This window comes from Tremella mesenterica (genome assembly GCF_000271645.1).
Source record: "Tremella mesenterica DSM 1558 unplaced genomic scaffold TREMEscaffold_10, whole genome shotgun sequence".
Taxonomy (NCBI): Eukaryota; Fungi; Basidiomycota; class Tremellomycetes; order Tremellales; family Tremellaceae; genus Tremella; species Tremella mesenterica.
This window is the reverse complement of record NW_006711234.1, coordinates 727494-745397: the sequence shown is the minus strand read 5'-3', so window position 1 is coordinate 745397 and position 17904 is coordinate 727494. Positions and strand designations below refer to the sequence as shown.

Genomic DNA, 17904 nt, shown 5'->3' with positions numbered 1-17904 from the left:
TGAAAAGTAGCGAGTTAGATATGATATGATAGCTGTGACAGGGCAAGGAGGAGGTATGAATGGGAGTTTGATTTGAGAAGAAAGGACCAACGAAAGACAAAGTCGAAAGAGGATAGGTCTAAGTAGTACAGACGCGAGGTTTTTGACTTTTTACCCCACATTCTACCCCGCATTTTCACCCAAACCAAAAACTGAGTGGCCTGTTCTACTCTGTTCTACTGTACATAAGTACACCCCACCCCTGCTCTTGGTAACCTTGGCTTGTCCCCTGGCACCTGATATCGACATATAAAGATGCTCCAATCATCTGATCAAGCACAACGTGTCTTAGACGAAAAGTCTTCCCTGCTCGGTGAAGGTTGGAAAGCCGTCGAGTCATTTGATGATTTATCCGACGCTTCTGATTTCTCCGATTACGAAGAGGTGAGTGGTTTGGTGGATGTTGACAACTTGCTGAGATGTAATAGGAAATGTATGTGACTATAGATCTCGGATCTTCGGTGGACGTGAAGAGTTTGCAGACCGAGTCAAACTATCAACTCATCGTGTGTTTTCATTTTTTGGCTCATTGATTTGACCACCTTCACCCTGATGTGTAGTATGTTCAGCTTGATCGGAAAGTGATGCTGTTCAACTGTCAAGTGGCAAAGTCAGCTGATGACCAGGGAATGGATACACCTCTTCCCTTTTTGAAAGTCGGGAATCAAATATATCAAGGAGAAATCACTCCTCTGATAGGGGACGAAATCATCTTCACACTTGTTCGAGGTTTGTCCCCCTTTACTTCATCCACATATCGCTCGCCTTCCAATATCTTTCACTTCACGTTCAGCCCCCTGTGCTGGAGTCAATATTCCCTCGTCCATCCTGAACATCTGTCTCCGGACCATGAACAACCTAAGCTGTCATTGTGATTAGGAGCGTCTAGGCGGCAGAATTTGACCATCAGACCCCGACCAGCCTTCGAAACCATCACATCCCCCACTAGCCATCTCCTCCCAACGACTGAGTTTCCGCTCCATAACCCTCGTACCTCATTCCGAAGCCCTCCCACCCGAAGTCCAGCCGAAGATAGAGCCTCAAACACAAGCTGAGGAATTCTCAACACCGGGACCCGAAGATCCAGAGGCCCGCAAAGAGCGACTGAAGGCTAAGGCGAGTCATTACACTATCCGACCTATATTCGCATTGCCACATTCTGGAGGACGAGTCTATCCAGGTAGGAATAAAGGGAAATCAGGCACCGCTGCTTCTTCCGTTGCTTCCAGAAGCATCGACAGAGAGACTCCTGGTCAACTAGACCAGGATCAAGAGTTTGCACAAAATGAGGATCCTGCGGGAGAAACTGGAGTGGAGAACCCACTTTTTGGTGGTGTGACAATGGAGAAAGGGTCATCAGGAGAGACAGCAGGAGATGATGCGGAAATGGTCTCTCTTGATCTTGCCGTAGGAGATACACCCACTGCCATCTCCACTCCTCGTCTTTCCGCTCCACCAATTCCTGCTATCACTGATGTCGTCAATGAGGACATGGAGAGAATGGATCTTCATCCACGCCGGAATACGGAGGATATTGATATGGACCATGAGATCGTGGATGTGGATGATAGTGATGTTCCCGAAAGAACGACTGTTCAAGAAGACTCTTCTACCCCTGTGGCCAGCACATCTGCCGTGAGATTGACCAAGACCAAAAAGTCTACAAAAGTGGGAAGAATGATCATATACGATATGGAAGAATTGTTTACGATTGATTTAAACACTCTTAATGATAAATCGAGATGTAAGTCCTTGTTTCTTTCCATCTTTCCATGTGACTGTTCATGTCCTCGCATCCTCCCACCCTCACAGGTTCACATATCCTTTTCCACATCTTCAACTCTACTCAGTCATTCGATGATGATTCTCTTTCCTGTACTTCCTCAAAAGACACGCATTATCTGACGTTGATAGTGGAACTGCTAGACCAACCCATTCAACCACACGATATCATGGGAGGAGACGCCCCTATGGCCATCCGGGAATTCACAAAGAAACAAATTATGAAGCTTCGTGCTGGTCTACCTATAGACGCTCTGGGGAGGAATGGTCGTGGAAGAGGAGGGAAGAAACATGTTGTAGCTCGAGTGAGTAAAGGGAAAAGTAAGAAACAACTCACACAAATCGAATCTGGTGTACTTGATGAACTTGCGAAACTTGGGAATCCATCCGAATTTGAATCACAGAACCCAGAGTTGCCTGATGTTGGTTTAGATGGTAGTGCGGAGATCATGGGACAAAATATGGGAAGTGAGGAGGGCGAAGAAGGTGAAAGATATCAAGGGAAAGGTAAAGGGAAAGAAAGGGAGGATGTACAGATAGATCGAGGGAAAGGCAAGGATGTCGCAGAGAGAGCTTTTTTCTTCGTTGGAGGAAAGGAAGAAGTGGAGAGGGAACGTAAAGCCAAACAGAAGGAAAGACAGCAGGAAGAAGAAACAAATGATCTGGTCATTGGCGATGTGAATCATGAGAGGACAGAGTCAACAGTAGGGAAAGTATCACAAGGAGAGATGGAAGTGGAATGATGGTTCTTATCATCAATATACAACTGTTCAATCGATAATCTTGTATTCTGAGGGATTTACAAAAGGTTGTCACAACTTTGGGTTTGGGGATCGACTGTTTTACTTTTTATATTCAATGTAATGGAGGGTTCATTTGACATGCATAATCGTTCCAGATTGTATATCATCCTTACATCTTTTAAACAAGTCATGCCATACAGCATTGAACATCTGAACTGGTCCACGTCGATTCTGAGTGATCTGTTCCACATACGATGAGATGAGAAGGGAACTGAGTACTACGAAAGATATCGTAGAATACAAATCATCAAGTCGCTCTGATATGCTACGACATTCAGCGATAAAGTGAATGAAAAGAGAAAGAAAACATACTAGATCATCCACTGTGGAATAAAGCATTCCTTCCCCCATGAGGTTTTCGATAGCTTCCCTTTTTCATGTTAGCCACATCCTTACCAATTCATGTTCTCAGGTCCATTGTCGGCTATGACGATCACGATGACACACTACAAGTACGTGAATCTTCACCTCCCACAAAGGACAAAGCACTCTTCCAGTAGTAGCATTTTGTCCAGTATATAAGGACTTCTACAGCACAAAGACCGTTGGTGGTTGCATGACCGAGTGGGTGACTTCGTCAGATACACAAAGGAGAGAAGAGGTCATCTCCTGACTGACATGAATCAATGCAAGATGACGTAGGTGTGAAAGTGAAGAGATAAATGGACCCACATGACATCTTCGCCTTTGGTACCTGTCATACTCCTACTGACGGCTGAAACGTGCATCCCATCTTCACTCTCTTCTTTCGAAACTATTTCCATTATCTTTCTTTGTAATGGTGGAAGGTTTGCATAAGGAGATTCGGTGGTTGTCATACCGACTGGAGCGTTGTAGTCGTTATTCGGAGCGTGTGCGTGTGCTTGACCCTGTTGTGTCAACGGACTTGGTTCCTGCTTCCTCACTTTGACTTTGAACATTGTTAACCCCGCTTGTCGAGTTGTAGTGTCTTCAACAAGCTGGGCCCGAAGAGTCCCATGGCTTATACGAGAGATGAAGAAGCAAGATGAGCGAGGGACGTGAAAGTGGCGGGTGGACAGGAAAGTGATGGACAGGAAAGTAGTGGACAGGAAAGTGGTGGACAAGAAAAGGGGGAAAAGAAACAGAGGAAGGAAGGGGGAGAAGGAGGTTTATCACAGTAGAGTAAGAAAAGACGACTGACAGTAGTACCAGGATTTCGTAGTGTCAAACTGACATATAACGCTTTGAGTAGATGATTATACACCTCGTTGAGATCTTCTATGAGACGGATATGAGATGCTGAAATATGTCTCTTGCCACCAAACAGTTTGATACTACCCATAATCCCAACATATTTATCTTGTCTATAGCGTCAGCCAATCCCTCCTCCGTCTCATTGACAAAATCCCCGTGTCCCGCCTAAAGAGTCTAAGCAGATTCAGTCCGGGCGAAGAAGGCTCATCTCGAGGGTGATCAGGCGAATGAATATAAGAATAAAGCTACGAAGGTTCCGAGAGACATGAGTAGTACTGACTCTATTCCTTTTGCCTTTTCCGACTCATCTTCCGCCGAATCCAGCCATAGTCTGGCATCTATATACCCCGTCCCATCCCCAATTTCGACCTGGACGTTCGTGGCGGATTTCGATACGGCACGTACAGATCCGACAAGAAGTACCTCTCCGTCAGTGTGTCCACTTTGCGGTACAGCAAACAGCATGAAGATATCCTCATGTGTATGTGGGGGAGGAAGGTAACAGTGTGAAGGGTACAAGGAAAAGAAGGAAAGGAGTAACAGAAGACACACCTGCCCTACGTCATATCCGTCGATAGCAAAGTCAGAATCAGGATGAGGCTGAGAGGCATCTAAGATCTGTTTAACCGTTACGGGTCTTATCGTTGATGTGTTGCTTTTCTATATGATCAGTCAAACTCTTATCATATGGTTGACATTGGAGAGGTAGGGATAGACTGACTTTTTTCCCTCCGGGAGAATCTTGAGATCCGTTCTGAGAGTTTGTGTATCCTCCACCACCGCCGCCACCATAGTAAGGATTCTCGACTGTCATGAGCTTCTCAATCAGCATGTGCTATAATCCTACTCACAGCCGCCGCTCATGTTGTCAGTATAGTAGAGGTCGAAGAGAAAGAGAAGAGAAGCTTGATATGATTCTACTTTTTGACCTGAGCTGACGTCGAGACGCGTCAACCGCCACACGCGTATAACAGGTGTCACGTGGTCCAAGGATAGGCGCGCAAAAGCTAGGCCTGCGCTTATCAACGGGTTCGTCCGAGCACACCTATGCTATCTCCCTCTATCTATACTCACTCTTTCCTCTTCACTGTACTTATCTACCTAGTCAATCCTTTTCACACTATCGTCTTTGTCCGAAGACTCATCTCCGTCGCCGATTGCAAGAGTGAAAAGTTTTTGTTTCTACCCATCATCATGCCTCAAGTCCCGACTGATCGACGGGGTTCGGAAATCCTTTACTCCCCATATCCACCTGCTGTGCCCCAGTTCACAGAACCTCAAGTACAACCACCGTCGGATATTGCTTCTCCTGTACCGGAAACGAGTACTCGTCCGACTAAACCACCTAGTAAGGCGGGAACTACTGCGGGTGTGAAAAGAGGAGCGGCGGCGGCTGGGGTGGCGGATAAATTAGAGGATGGAGAGTATAAAGTCGCAAGGGCCATCTCCAGTTGTGTTCGTTGTAGAACGAGGAAACAGAAATGTGATGGTAAACTACCAGCATGTAGCGCTTGTGAGAGAGCAAAAGTGGAGTGTATAGGATTTGATGCTATCAGCAAAAAGAATATCTCAAGAAAGTGAGTGTATTCCTTTATAAGCATACCATTTCATCTCATTGTCTCCGATGAAAAGCTCATGAGTGTGGTGTACGGACAGTGTTGATGGGATAGTTATCTACACACTCTGGAACAAGAGATTAGATCTCTTAGAGCCCAAGTCGCCGCTCTCACATCTGGCAACGGAGAACCCAGTAGTCAAAATCGACGTTCAGTAGCCGCGGGTGCTTTTCAAGCTATATCTGGGTACACTCCTGAACGTGATGACAACACACGTCCTACAACCCCTTGGGATTCTCCTGCTCATAATTCATATCGACGTCAATCGGATTTCCCACCATTACCTTCTCCATTGGGAACTGAACCCCCTCGGTCTCCATTCACGGCCCAACGGGTATATCCATATGGTCAACTCACCGGTGCACCTCCTTCGACGTCCCTCACTCGTATGGTACATGATGCGGCACTACGTACTGGTCATGCAGCAAACAATGCTACCACACTCAATCCACCAGGTCCAAGTAGCGTCGGAGGATCAGGCAGCGATAGAGGAGGAAGCGCTCTCGGAACGGATTCCCCTACAACCGCTGTCCTAGAGGGCCCATCGCCAGACACCATCAATGTACCTCCTTCCCCTGGAATGACGGCGTTTCCAGGTGGTAGACCATTACATTCTGCAAGTCAAATGCAAGCTCACATGGTATACACAACTTTAACACCAACTTCATCCCATGGAAAAGGCAAAAGAGTCATTTCAATCCCGCCGTTACCCCCTCAGTCAGCGGTAGAAAGATTGGTAGCGGCTTATGTCGACTTTGTCGGTGTTTCGGCGCCTATCATTCATATTCCGACTTTGGGCAAGCAGCTCATGAAATTGCGAGAAGGAACCGATGTGGAGCCCGCGGACATCTTCGTCGTCATGATGGTTCTTGGTCAGTTTTTTCTCATTTACTCGTGAGTACGTGTCGCTGATGAAGGTAGCATTGAGCACAATGGCTTCTTCAAGATTTGTGGAATCTCCGGACGAGCTTCGGGCATGTTCAGAAATCTTTCATGCAGAAGCGATGAAACATCTTGATGCGGTATTCGAAGAACAGAGTTATGGTGAGTAACATCCGCTCATCCGTCGAAGTCGCTTGTGCCTGCACATGTACTCGGCGTCATTATTCCATCTACTGATTCACTTACTGTTCTTGCGTCCCCCACTGGTGGACATGGGGGTTGTGGCTGGTTGAGAAACGACCACTCACTTTCAGTCGGCCTTCAAGCTATCCTTCTTCTCGTCTGGTACTCCCTCCTAAACCCCGAAAAAGGATCTATATGGTTCCTCGTAGGACTAGCAACTCGCACTTGCGTCGATCTGGGATTACATAACGAATACAACGTTAATGTTGCACAACTCGACGTGTTGGAATTTGACATGCGTCGCAGATTGTTCTGGTGCACATATAAAATGGATCGGTTGTTGTCCCAAGCGTTGGGTAGACCCCCCAGTATTCCAGATGGGTTTATCAATGTACCGGTGAGTCATACTTCTTGCTCACTCTTACTCTTCAGGTCGGTCCCCATCCCCAGACTTTCCTTTATATGTACATCTATTTTCATGTCATTTCAACGTCCCTTCTTTCCACCCTCAGGATTTATAGAATGTTCGGTCTTACACGAACGGAGTTAGCAGATGCTAGTAGTAGTCCCTTTTAGGCAAGCAGCGTGTGTGGATTCGAGCTTATCCCACAGCTCCCATCTTACATCCATGACGTCGACATTATCTCTGGCCAACGCACACTCTCAGGCGAAGAGTGTAGTTACAAATGCGTTTTCATTCACACCATCAAATTACGCAGATTACAATCCGAAATCATGTCCCGTACGTATGGGATTCATGGAGAGCAACCTCCCCCAACAGAATGGTACGAAGAATGTTTTGATCGATTGAAAACTTGGCTTGCCACAGCTCCGGAGCCCAGAGGGACGGTGTCGAGTGAAGGTTATGCGATTTCTTTCCACAGTACGTATTTACCGGGTTTACCCTTCATTCTCACTTAGCCACTCGTGATCATCCTTTGCTCGTCGATATGAGCCCTAGACCCCTGGTAGCTTTCTTCAGTGCCATATCACACATCTTGAGAGAGTTGTTTGAGATTTATATACCTCCCCCCTCCCCCCGGAGCTAGGAAAGAAAGTGGAAGGAGTTCGAAAATAAGGGGCTGGTTGAAGGGATGAGGGTTCTAGTCGAGATCTGATCTGACACCCAGATTCAAGCCTGTTACTCTTCCGCCCTTCACCCGGATGTCCCCGACCAGGCGTCGGAGCTCTCAGGACCGTGTTAGCCAGTTCGAGTTATATCATTCGTATTTACCGTCGAATGCAACTTAACAACCGGATTTCGTGGTTATGGATGACTGTGAGTTGGGCATTTATTTTCCTTGGATTTGAAGGGGCATGTGGGTCAAGGCCGGTGCTGATGATACCAGAGCCACTTCTCGTTCCTTGCTGGTCTCTCATATCTTTATGCGTTCTTCAATCTTTATAGTATGGGCGAGACTGGGTGTCCTAGTTTGGACGAGGCAACAATGGATGTAGAAAGTTGTTTGGCTGTGCTAGAGGGGTTGACATGTCAGTCTTCCGCTTTCTTCCTCCTGATTTCTCTCTCGTCTCTCTTTCCTTGCCTTCCTTCCCACTACCCACCGTTTTCTCCCGGCCCCTTCACTTCTTCGTCTTCGCCCTTTTGTCCCATCATACAACTGAAGTCGCTCTCCCTTCCCCCACACTTGATGGATCATCACTCACGACATCCGCTCACCCCTAGCCCGTGTCCCGTCCGCCGGTGCATGCCACGAGACCATGGCCTCCGTCTCATCCGCAATATTCGATCAATTATCCAAAATCGACCCAATGCCCATGCCCACCCAAACCACACGTTCCCATTCCTCCGGCTCCACCTCGCCCGGTCGTATGATCCGTTCAGCTCCCATCTCTTCGTCACGAGATGATCCCTTGCCCAACGAAACCTTCCCAGCCCCACTCCCTCCAATCACACTACCATACGATCTTTCCCTCCTTGACAACCTATTCCGTAATCCCATGGCGGCACATAACAAAGCGTCAGATTACACGAATGGCCGACAACGTGGTAGAGGTCAAGAACAAGGTACTGTACCAGGTTCAACAGCTTCTTTCGGGAAACCACATGGTACGACTGAGGATATAGGTTTAGGACCTTATGGTATGGCCGCTCAAGTTAGTTTACATGGTTTACCACATGGTCACGGACACGGACATGGTCATGGTCATTCTACAGGTATGGGTATGGGGAATGGGGGATGGGAAGGTCAAATGGGAATACCTCAAGGGACGGAAGGAGAAGGAGGAATGGATATATTCAGTTTTTTGATGGATGAAGAAGGTGGTTTAGGTGCTGGTAATTGGGAAAATCTAGAAGTTCCACCGGATTTTTCACTTTGGACGTGATTCTTGACACACCATTTCGGTGATGCTCGGTTTTGGGTTTTGAGTTTTGGGCGTTGAGAGAGAAATGGTGTATGAAGGTTGCAATTTTCATCTTGGGTAAATACAGGTCTTGGGCAATTGGATCATATCATTAGTATTCATGTATGATAATTTTCTCCTACGACCAAGTACGTTCGAGTTATTCTCATTCTTGATTATATCCCATGGAGCAACCAACGATAGTAAATGAGATTTACTCGGGCACTTTATCGACTGATGGTATACAATTACTCTACTATCATGGACTGGAGACGCAAAGTACGTCGAAGAGGATAAATTGTGTCACACGAAATGATTGACTGAGGGACATGTAATCGTTCCTACTTTTAGTAATGAGAAACCTATCGGGACAGAGGAGTCAATAAGATCACTCTTCTCATGTTCATTTGCAAGACACGACAACTATTGGTTAGCATGATGAAAACGAACATTGTTAGCGTTGGAATAATTCCACTACTTTTATCAATACGTAACTAAGAAATTGTTCATCTTTTGATGATATATTAGTAGACACACTGTCAATTCACTTTTTATTCATGTACAAGAAGACACGAGAATATTCCTCCGGAGACCAAAATAACAGAAAATGATAATCAACGGATAAAAAGGTTGGGGTTGAGTTACAATCTCTTTGATACAACTGATACGAGTAATGATTGAGATGAGTTGTACATCGTTACAAAAAAAAATTATTGTCCCTTTTTCAAATCTTCAATCTCTCCACGTAATCTTTGTAATTCGAATTCACTAGCCGCTGATCTATCTTCCGCTTCACGCCAAAATCTTTCATATTTTAATGAACGAATTTGTTCTTCTGCTAAACCTTTTTGAACTTGTTGAAGTTCGTCCTGTCATTCAGCGACATTCTCGGATAATCATTCATCCTACGTCTACATGATAACAAGTAACGGTACGGTGATTGGTTAGTTGGTAGAATATGAGTAATGAGTAAGAAGAACATGATTGAAAAAGTTGTGACGATATTGACGGACGGTAGGAAAGAAGTATGGAGGAGGGAGGATCAAACATGAAAGGGGAGAGTGAATGGGTGAAGGGATTTAGAGTGGGTGGAGGATAAAAAGAGATGCCGGAGAAGAAAATGATATAATAGAATAGAAGAGAACAGAAAAGAAGGTTGAATTAAACTGGCACGTCTTTGAGAAAATGAACAAGTCGGAAGAAATGATATGAGAGTGAGAAAGAGTTGAGTGAGATGTATTACTCACCTGTAAAGCAGCCTTTTCAGCATCTCTCCTAGATATCTCTTCATCCGATCTATTGACCCTTTCGGTAATTGAAGATAAATGTGCAGCGGCGTATTTGAGTATAGCACCTTTACTACGTTCTGATCCATGTGGTATCAAAGCTGCGATGGCAGTGATACCTTCGTTGATTGCATCACGACGACGACGTTCTACGTCTGCCTGAATGATCAGTCTCAATAACTTTCATTAAATTCACTGAAATAAAAAAAAAACTCACATGACTCTCTTTCTTCCCTTTTGGTCTTCCTTCCCCACCTTCATCATCTCTTCGTCTTTTCCTACCCCATCTATTCCCACCATCTCCCCTATCATCATTTTGTCCTCCTTCCCCATCCTCTCTCACTTCCATTTCTTTCCCCTCTTCTAAAGATACTTGCTCTCCAACCCCATCAGCTAAAATAGCAGGATCTATCCTATCTTCCCTCTCTGCTCTTTCTAATGCTTGCTCTATACTGACCCCAGTCTCATGGTGCGTCCCATCAAGCTCGTCAAGACGATTGGAAGGGGCGAAAAGTCCTTCTTCAGAAAACGATAATAAATGTTCTGCTTCACGTGCGGAATGTTGAGAAGAATCATGATCGTCTTCCCTGAGTACATGTTGTACGAAATCCGTAAGACGGTTTTGATCTTGCATCTTTGGTGACGACTGCGGAGTAGAGTGGGTCCTTCACGATAAGTCTTCTGAATGTTTTAGGTGGAGTCTCTTTGAATGAGTGATATAGTTGTTGATTCACTCGGATACCTCGGCGGTGGACAAGTGGTGTTTAGCACAAGGATGGGGATGATTTGGTGGTTGGTTGTGGACTTTGAGTGTGGAGGTTTGAAACGAGTACGAGTGAAGAACGTGACCAACATGTGATCAGAGAAAACATGGAGTAAAAGTAGAATAATCGGCTCACACGTGGACTTTTATTTCCCAGAAGCTTATCACTCCTCTGTGTTGGAATTGTTCCAGTAAGAGACGAAAGTGAAGGTGAAAGTGAAAGAGAACAATCGTCACACCATGGACTCTCAATCACCAGAACCAGAAACAGCTGTCAATGGTTCCACAGATGCTGGTCCTTTAGCAGGTTCACCCTCGGATTTTCTGAAGAATATAGTGGGGAAAAGGGTCAAAGTGAGAGTGGGTAAAGGGATCGATTATCATGGTGAGTTTTCTCTTCTCATCCTAGTCTTCCACTCAATGCTTGTCATACACTCACCTATTGTCGTGTCGTATCATAGTAATATGTTCTCATCCCGTCGTATCAGAGAGTATCTGATCAAGTCTTCAGCGTGACGTGGTGAAAAAGAAAGGGCGAGAGATGAACGAGGACCAGTAGGAGGCTGACCCCAGGCCTGCTCACTTGCCTGGACGGGTACATGAACGTAGCTTTGGAGGAAACGGAAGAATGGGTAAATGGACATAGAGTGACGACGTATGGGGATTGTTTCCTGAGAGGTAATAATGGTTAGTCGTCTTACTTTTTCTGTCCGTGAGAGTAGGGATGTTGATTTATACAGTCTTATATATCTCCGCCATGGAAGATCTGTGATCCTTAAACATCTCCACGTAGCTAGCGTAGCTAGCGTAGCTAGCGTAGCTCTAACTCGTCTCCGATCTCCGACCTCCCTTCGACAAAACATGACTTTCTGTTGTTACCGACAGCTTTGATGTAGGATCGAGTTTCATGACATAGCTTCAACAGTACGGATCGAAGACCTCCGTTCTGAAACATCTTCCACCGGTCGGGGCGACATGGTAAAAGTTATGACCATGTAAACCTTTCTATACCCTTCTCATGCATATGACGAAAGCATAACCAATACAAGTATCTTCCTCTTTACCTACAATGGATGTTTACTCTTCGAGTCCATTGATCCATTGACCGTCATAGACGTCATGATGAGAAGTAAGACATGACTCAACTACGTATCGTATGAAAGGGGGAAAATCCAATCCTCTCTTCTCTCTTCTCTTTGTCTCAAACACATCTCTTTACTCTTTCTTACTTTACTCCCAATCAACTTCATATCTGCATCCATGATAGCATCTTGTTTCTTGCCCTTCTCATAGTCTTCGACCTTCATATCTCTCCTCTCGTCCATCTCTACCCTTTGTCAGAAAGGAGACGAACCGATTCTACACTTCACAACGCGCAACTTCCCCCAAACCCCCTCCCCTCTCAAAGCGGTCGCGATAAGTTTACAATCTTATAACATCTCTATCACAATACATCGAACGGATCAGTGTATATCCTTCTTCATCTTGAAGTATCAACAACATTATCTCCACTCCTAATCATCATGTCCAATCCTCAAATGACCACCGATGCTATCCTTGCACGTTTCCCTCAAATCTTGACAGAAGAAGAAAAACGATTACCAGATGATAAAAAATCACAAGTACTCAAATCGAAAATCGCCATTTTCTTACGGAACCAACAAACCAAACAGGCTCAAGCTCAACAGCAACAGCAACATGGGATGCAAGCTCGTCCCCTTGGAGTCGGGGTCAGACCTGGACAGAGTCCTAGGATTGGGATGATGCAGGGTGTTGCTAACCAGGTGAGTTTTACTTTCTTCTTTCTCCTGATCTCACCCAATCCTCACGTACAAAGATCATGTTACGTGTCGCATCTTGCAGAAGACAGCAGATCAAGTCGTCTAGATGTCCTGATTGACCCAGGAGACACTGGTGATTAGGATAGAGTATAACACTGAGCTGGTTTGACCATGTGGAGTGAGCTGATCACTTCTACCCCTCACCTGTCGATCTCGTAAATGTAACATATCGTCATTACTCAAACTCTTCATCACTCATCATCTTATCTTCAAATCGTCGACTTTATTCGAGTAGACCTTCCCCGCTCAGATGGTTCCTCAAAGCCAACAAGGACAACATCAACTCCAACAACAGATTCAGATGCAACAACAACAACAGCAGCAGCAACAGATGAATCAGATGTCTGTCCCACAACGAATGCCTTCCATGAGTTCCGTCTCACCTCAACATCCACCACAATCCTCACCAGCAAATAACGCACAAATGTTAGGCAGATCTCCGAACCCTAACAGCGTACCGAATAGGGGTCCGACACCCGTTGGAGGTCGTCCTACCATGGGAACGATGGGAGCCGTACAAGCTTCTGCGTTAATAGACAAATTTCCACAGTTGTTACATATGCACCAAACTGGGAATATGCCTCCTGATTTGGAAAAGGCTGTAAGTTGTGTTTCCATCTCCTGCTTCTGACCCTTACCCCCGACTTGCATGCTTTTCCGCTGTTCTCTCCTCGCTTTCGCGGAGGCCTCGTTGTTGGCCCTGATTGCTTTCTACTCTCAGTTGGGTTCCACCTTCCACTTGATCTTTTGAATATTGGCAATCATATACATATATTAGTCTCTCTCCGACTCCCAAACCTGCGTACTAGTCTCAACCAAGACTTCAGCGATAAGAAGCCAAGTTGAGACGACAACTGATATCAGTTCCGCTCTCTCCTCGCCACTCCCGAAGGCAAAGCTCAACTTGAACGTCACCGAGCAGAACAAGCAAACCTCCTGGTTCAAAATCATCTCTCCAATCCCATCTCGCAGATGCAACACCCTCACCCTGTTCAGACTCCACAAAATGGCATGGACGCCAATCAAGCTGCGATAGCTCAACAACACATCGCCGTCCTTCAACAACAACAAAAGCAGCAACAAGCCCAACTTGCCAATACCAATCAATTCGCACATGTCCTCGGTAACAACTCTGCGTATCAGAATCTTCATAACCCCCAAGTGGTCGCCCAAGTACAACAGCAACTCCAACTACGTCAACTACAAGCTATGCAACGTGGGTCAGGACAAACACCACAGCAAGTGGCCACTCAAGCTGCCGCCTTGGCTCATGCTCAAGCTCAATCACGTTTAATGCAACAGCAACAGCAACAGCAACAAGCCGTTCAGTCTCAGCAACATTCTCAGGGGATGATGATGGCTCAACAACAAATGATGGATAGTCCTCAGCAATTCGCATCTCCACATCCACCGAATCAACAGGCTATGCCGAATCAACCTCAGCCACAAGGACAGATGCAAACGCAGCATCTTCCTACCCAGCAGACTCAGATGGGAGGACAACCGCCATTATCTTTAAACCCTAAGATGAGAGCTACATTCCAGAAACTCATGCAGGTACCTGAACAGCAGAGGGAAGGGTTGTTCGCTCAAGTGAGTTCTCTTCTCAGACAATCATCTGCAATGCTGATTATATCAGCGCCCCGAACTTCGAGCGATGTATCTGGCATGGTTACAACAAGGTCAACAATCCGCTCCGCATATGCAGCAACATCTAAACACGAACATTTCCACCCAATCACCTCATCTAGGCCCTTCCACACCTAATGGCAATCAACCTCGTCCTCCTGCAAATTTCTCCATTGCCAATAACGTACCTAACAACCTCCACATACCCATAAATAGACAACGCAACATCATTCAAAATCAGGTACCTCAATCAGCTTCTGAATCTCCTCGTCCACCTCAACTCCCTACCGTCCCATCTGCTCCCAACCCAAACGTGGTACAAGCTCAGGTCCAGGCCATACAAAGGTTACAATCAATGCAAGGGCTTCAAGTCGATCAAGCAATACAAAATGCCGTCAGACCTACGCCTCCGATCGGAATGTCATCCATGGCGGCGTTATCTAGTCAAATGATTTCACCGAGTATGTTCGTAGCTACCATGTCTGCTCAATCTCAATCTCGTCCACCAATGTCTCAAGTGAGAGAACCGAATGAAAGTGGGATAGTGACTGATCAAACGGGATCTTTACTAGCTCAAAAGTCGTGGGAACCTACGGAAGAGTATGATGCGATGTTGAGGGAGAAGATGAATACGTTTAGATCACCCATGAGAAATAATGACAGGGGTTCCTTGGGTGGGAGAATGGCGAGTAGTAGGTTGTTAGGGGACGTTGTGGTGGAGAAAATACCGGAGGGTTTACAAGCGATTTTGGATGAGACTATGAGTGTGGAAGGAGATGAGGAGAAGGGGGAGAAGAAGAGGGGAGCGTTGGAAGGGAGTGGATTACCAGGACAAAAGAAGAGAAAGGTTCAGGAAATGGCAGAGAGTGTGGATAGGGGTTTGTTGGTTGAAGGGGATGTGGAAATGGTAAGTAAATTGCTTCATCACATCCCTTAATCGTCTTCGCTTGTCTCGTTCGCTCTTCTCGTCCTCGTGCTTCTGTCTTTTGTTATGAAAGTGCTTTCTTCTATCCTCTCCTCAAATTAAAACCTAGTTGGAGACATATTCTGATATGTTGGATCGGAATTGTGGGCAGACTTGATACTGACCATATAGTTGTTCCTTCAATTAGCCGATGAACAAGCCGACACACTATGTCAAGTCAGTGTCGACCTCGCCTCCCATCGGAAATCCAGTACCATTGATAGAAAAGATGTCCAACTTGCTTATGGTATGTCTTCGTATCTGTTCTTCTCCCCCTTCTTTATCCTCCCCCCTCGTTCCATCATTCAGATATCTCTTCTCAATCTTGCGATCATAGTTCCCAATGCCCCGGAAATACCGACCCACACATGTCCCCTGTTCACTCCTCCCTTTTGACCTCTGCCGACTTCACCAATAACCTCACGCCAATCAATTTTCCTCTTAACAAAGCATTCCCATTCACTTGCCTCCAGCTTTAGGTGATAGTTGCCAAACGGATCAGCTCCATCGTACTTGAGTGAAACAAACATTCTTACCCACAGAAATGCTCTCCGGTCGGATCATCCCCGGTTTTTCATCCGATTCCATACGTCTAGACCAATCCCGTACTTCTCGTATGCCCCCAATCCCATCACATCGCGCAACTCGGATAAAATTAGTTGCTGACGCACGCGCGACATGGAGGAAAGAAAGACAAGCTGAGAGAAATGCGGCCGAAGTCACATAATGAGTAACCTCCCATTCATTCACTCACCTCAATTCGTACTCGTCTTCATTTCATGTGGGGCATCTTATCAACCATTATACATTCTTTAGGTTGTAGGTATATACATCAGTAAAGGAGATATGTTTTAAAAGTATAATTTGTTGTTTGGTTGCTATGGGTATATGTATGTGCTGTATGTATTTAAAGTGCCACACTTACAGTGTCCGGGAAGTCCCAGGTCGGATTTTTATCGCGCCTACTCCAGCATCGATCTGATTTCTCCTTCTTCCCCTGGCAACTTTCTTCATATCATGGAAGAGCCAGACCACCTTAACTTTGATTCCCTGTCAAGTGAGCTTGAACTGGATCTTGCATATCCAACAGAAATCTCAGACCTACTACCCATACTCCACAAAGCATACCCCAACAATAATCCTACTGGTAAGAATGGAAAGCGCCCTTCTCGTACGTTTGGCATCAAGTAGGTAGCCCAGACTGCCAGTTGACATCAGCAGCAACCCAATCAGAAACACTAAGAAGCATCATGCAAGGCTACTATTCAGAAGGGATGTCGGACTGGAAAGCAATCAATGAGCGCATCAGACAGGAGCATGGCAGTGAATACACATTTGGGTAGGTCCCTCACATATTTAATTGGAGGAGATATTTACCACAGATCACGATCAAGTTTCTTTCGTGCAACCAAAGCCTTTGGATTAGGTACTGCAAGAAAAAGCACACTCTCAAACCAAGATATCATGCACGCAATGCAAGAGGAGATGGATCAGGACATCACCAATGTGATTGGGATCCGTGCCATGAAACATCGGCTGACTCTACAAGGATTTCTCATACCTCGGTAAGCCCGACAGCTTCTGGATATATGTTGACTTGCATCAGAGACAAGATTTATCATGCAATGAAAGAATACAACCCAAATGGTATTGCCTCACGCCTTCCAAGAAGTAGGAAGATGGTCAGATCTCCAATCATTTCCATTGGCCCCAATGAACAATGGTCCATTGATGGACACGATAAGTTAGCCTCGTATGGAGTTGGGATTTATGGTATACGTGATGTTTATTCAGGCCGTCTCTTGTCCCTACAAGCCATGCCTTCAAACCGGCGGAGTGATGATGTTCATTGCATCTTCATCAATACTGTTGTAAAGGTTGGCGGTGAGTCCACCCCCCACCCCCACCCCCTTCCCCCTGACCTCTCAAGGAGAATGAACACTGACTGACATGTTTCAGGATTTCCTCTGCAATTAGCAAGTGACAGAGGTTCAGAGATTGGTGAAGTCATTGCATCTCAGATTGCTTTTCGGTGAGTTTGGCTACCAATGCTTTGCTCATGAGCAGTAACACCTATTCCTCCATCTCCATCGAAGACATCTTTCCCTATAAACTCCTTAAAAGTACCCGAAATATCACAATTGAAAGATCTTGGAGAAATGTACGAGAGAATGTTGTTGATCAAGTCAAAGTATCACTGAACTCTGCATATGCTTCAGGAATGATCAAAGACGGTGACCCGGTCCATCAGTAGGTGTTTTGCCTTGATAACCCACCGAGTGTTGATGGAAAGAACCCTTCTCAACTGGCTTGTGCCTCATGTGGTTCAGAACGCCCTTGATGAATACCTCCAAATATTCAACTCTTACCCTGTCCGATATCAAAAAGACAAAGTGAATCCCTCAGGAGCATCAAGAAATGAAATTTACTTTCATCCGCAACGATGGGGTGGAAAGGAGTGCTTGCAAGGCTTCCCAGATATGAGTCTTATCACGGACTTCCAAGGGCAAGTTGAGGAAAAAGCACAGCTGGTTTGG

The 17904-nt window shown here is 45.7% G+C and overlaps 7 protein-coding genes across 7 annotated transcripts; 5 read left to right on the top strand and 2 right to left on the bottom strand.

The window, feature by feature from the left end:
* Positions 1–294: 294 nt before the first annotated feature.
* On the top strand, positions 295–2564 carry TREMEDRAFT_64265 (uncharacterized protein; the record flags this gene model as incomplete). Its single annotated transcript, XM_007006492.1, has 5 exons — positions 295–423; positions 468–545; positions 666–768; positions 950–1783; positions 1954–2564. 5 exons carry the CDS (start codon positions 295–297, stop codon positions 2562–2564), a joined length of 1755 nt encoding a protein of 584 aa, XP_007006554.1.
* A 375-nt stretch (positions 2565–2939) lies between these two features.
* On the bottom strand, positions 2940–4644 carry TREMEDRAFT_18062 (uncharacterized protein; the record flags this gene model as incomplete). Its single annotated transcript, XM_007006264.1, has 6 exons — positions 2940–2994; positions 3297–3493; positions 3787–3949; positions 4120–4262; positions 4392–4499; positions 4561–4644. Coding segments are annotated over 6 exons (750 nt in total), but the record flags the coding sequence as incomplete, so codon positions are not given.
* Positions 4645–4937: 293 nt separating this feature from the next.
* On the top strand, positions 4938–9025 carry TREMEDRAFT_40321 (uncharacterized protein). The gene is made up of 8 exons (XM_007006345.1): positions 4938–5416; positions 5510–6327; positions 6377–6499; positions 6652–6917; positions 7133–7403; positions 7651–7799; positions 7870–8011; positions 8205–9025. The coding sequence occupies exons 1-8, from the start codon at positions 5034–5036 to the stop codon at positions 8864–8866; spliced, it is 2814 nt and encodes a 937-aa protein (XP_007006407.1). The 5' UTR covers positions 4938–5033; the 3' UTR covers positions 8867–9025.
* Positions 9026–9594: 569 nt separating this feature from the next.
* Positions 9595–10804, bottom strand: TREMEDRAFT_64262 (uncharacterized protein; the record flags this gene model as incomplete). The annotated part of the gene is made up of 3 exons (XM_007006491.1): positions 9595–9753; positions 10132–10329; positions 10388–10804. 3 exons carry the CDS (start codon positions 10802–10804, stop codon positions 9595–9597), a joined length of 774 nt encoding a protein of 257 aa, XP_007006553.1.
* A 426-nt stretch (positions 10805–11230) lies between these two features.
* On the top strand, positions 11231–11705 carry TREMEDRAFT_20231 (uncharacterized protein; the record flags this gene model as incomplete). The annotated part of the gene is made up of 3 exons (XM_007006267.2): positions 11231–11318; positions 11507–11620; positions 11674–11705. Coding segments are annotated over 3 exons (234 nt in total), but the record flags the coding sequence as incomplete, so codon positions are not given.
* Positions 11706–12456: 751 nt separating this feature from the next.
* TREMEDRAFT_64260 (uncharacterized protein) lies at positions 12457–16094 on the top strand (the record flags this gene model as incomplete). The annotated part of the gene is made up of 6 exons (XM_007006490.1): positions 12457–12717; positions 13010–13375; positions 13639–14367; positions 14414–15310; positions 15500–15614; positions 15910–16094. The coding sequence occupies 6 exons, from the start codon at positions 12457–12459 to the stop codon at positions 16092–16094; spliced, it is 2553 nt and encodes an 850-aa protein (XP_007006552.1).
* Positions 16095–17055: 961 nt separating this feature from the next.
* On the top strand, positions 17056–17835 carry TREMEDRAFT_23159 (uncharacterized protein; the record flags this gene model as incomplete). Its single annotated transcript, XM_007006269.1, has 4 exons — positions 17056–17251; positions 17327–17399; positions 17432–17617; positions 17661–17835. Coding segments are annotated over 4 exons (630 nt in total), but the record flags the coding sequence as incomplete, so codon positions are not given.
* Positions 17836–17904: the final 69 nt, after the last annotated feature.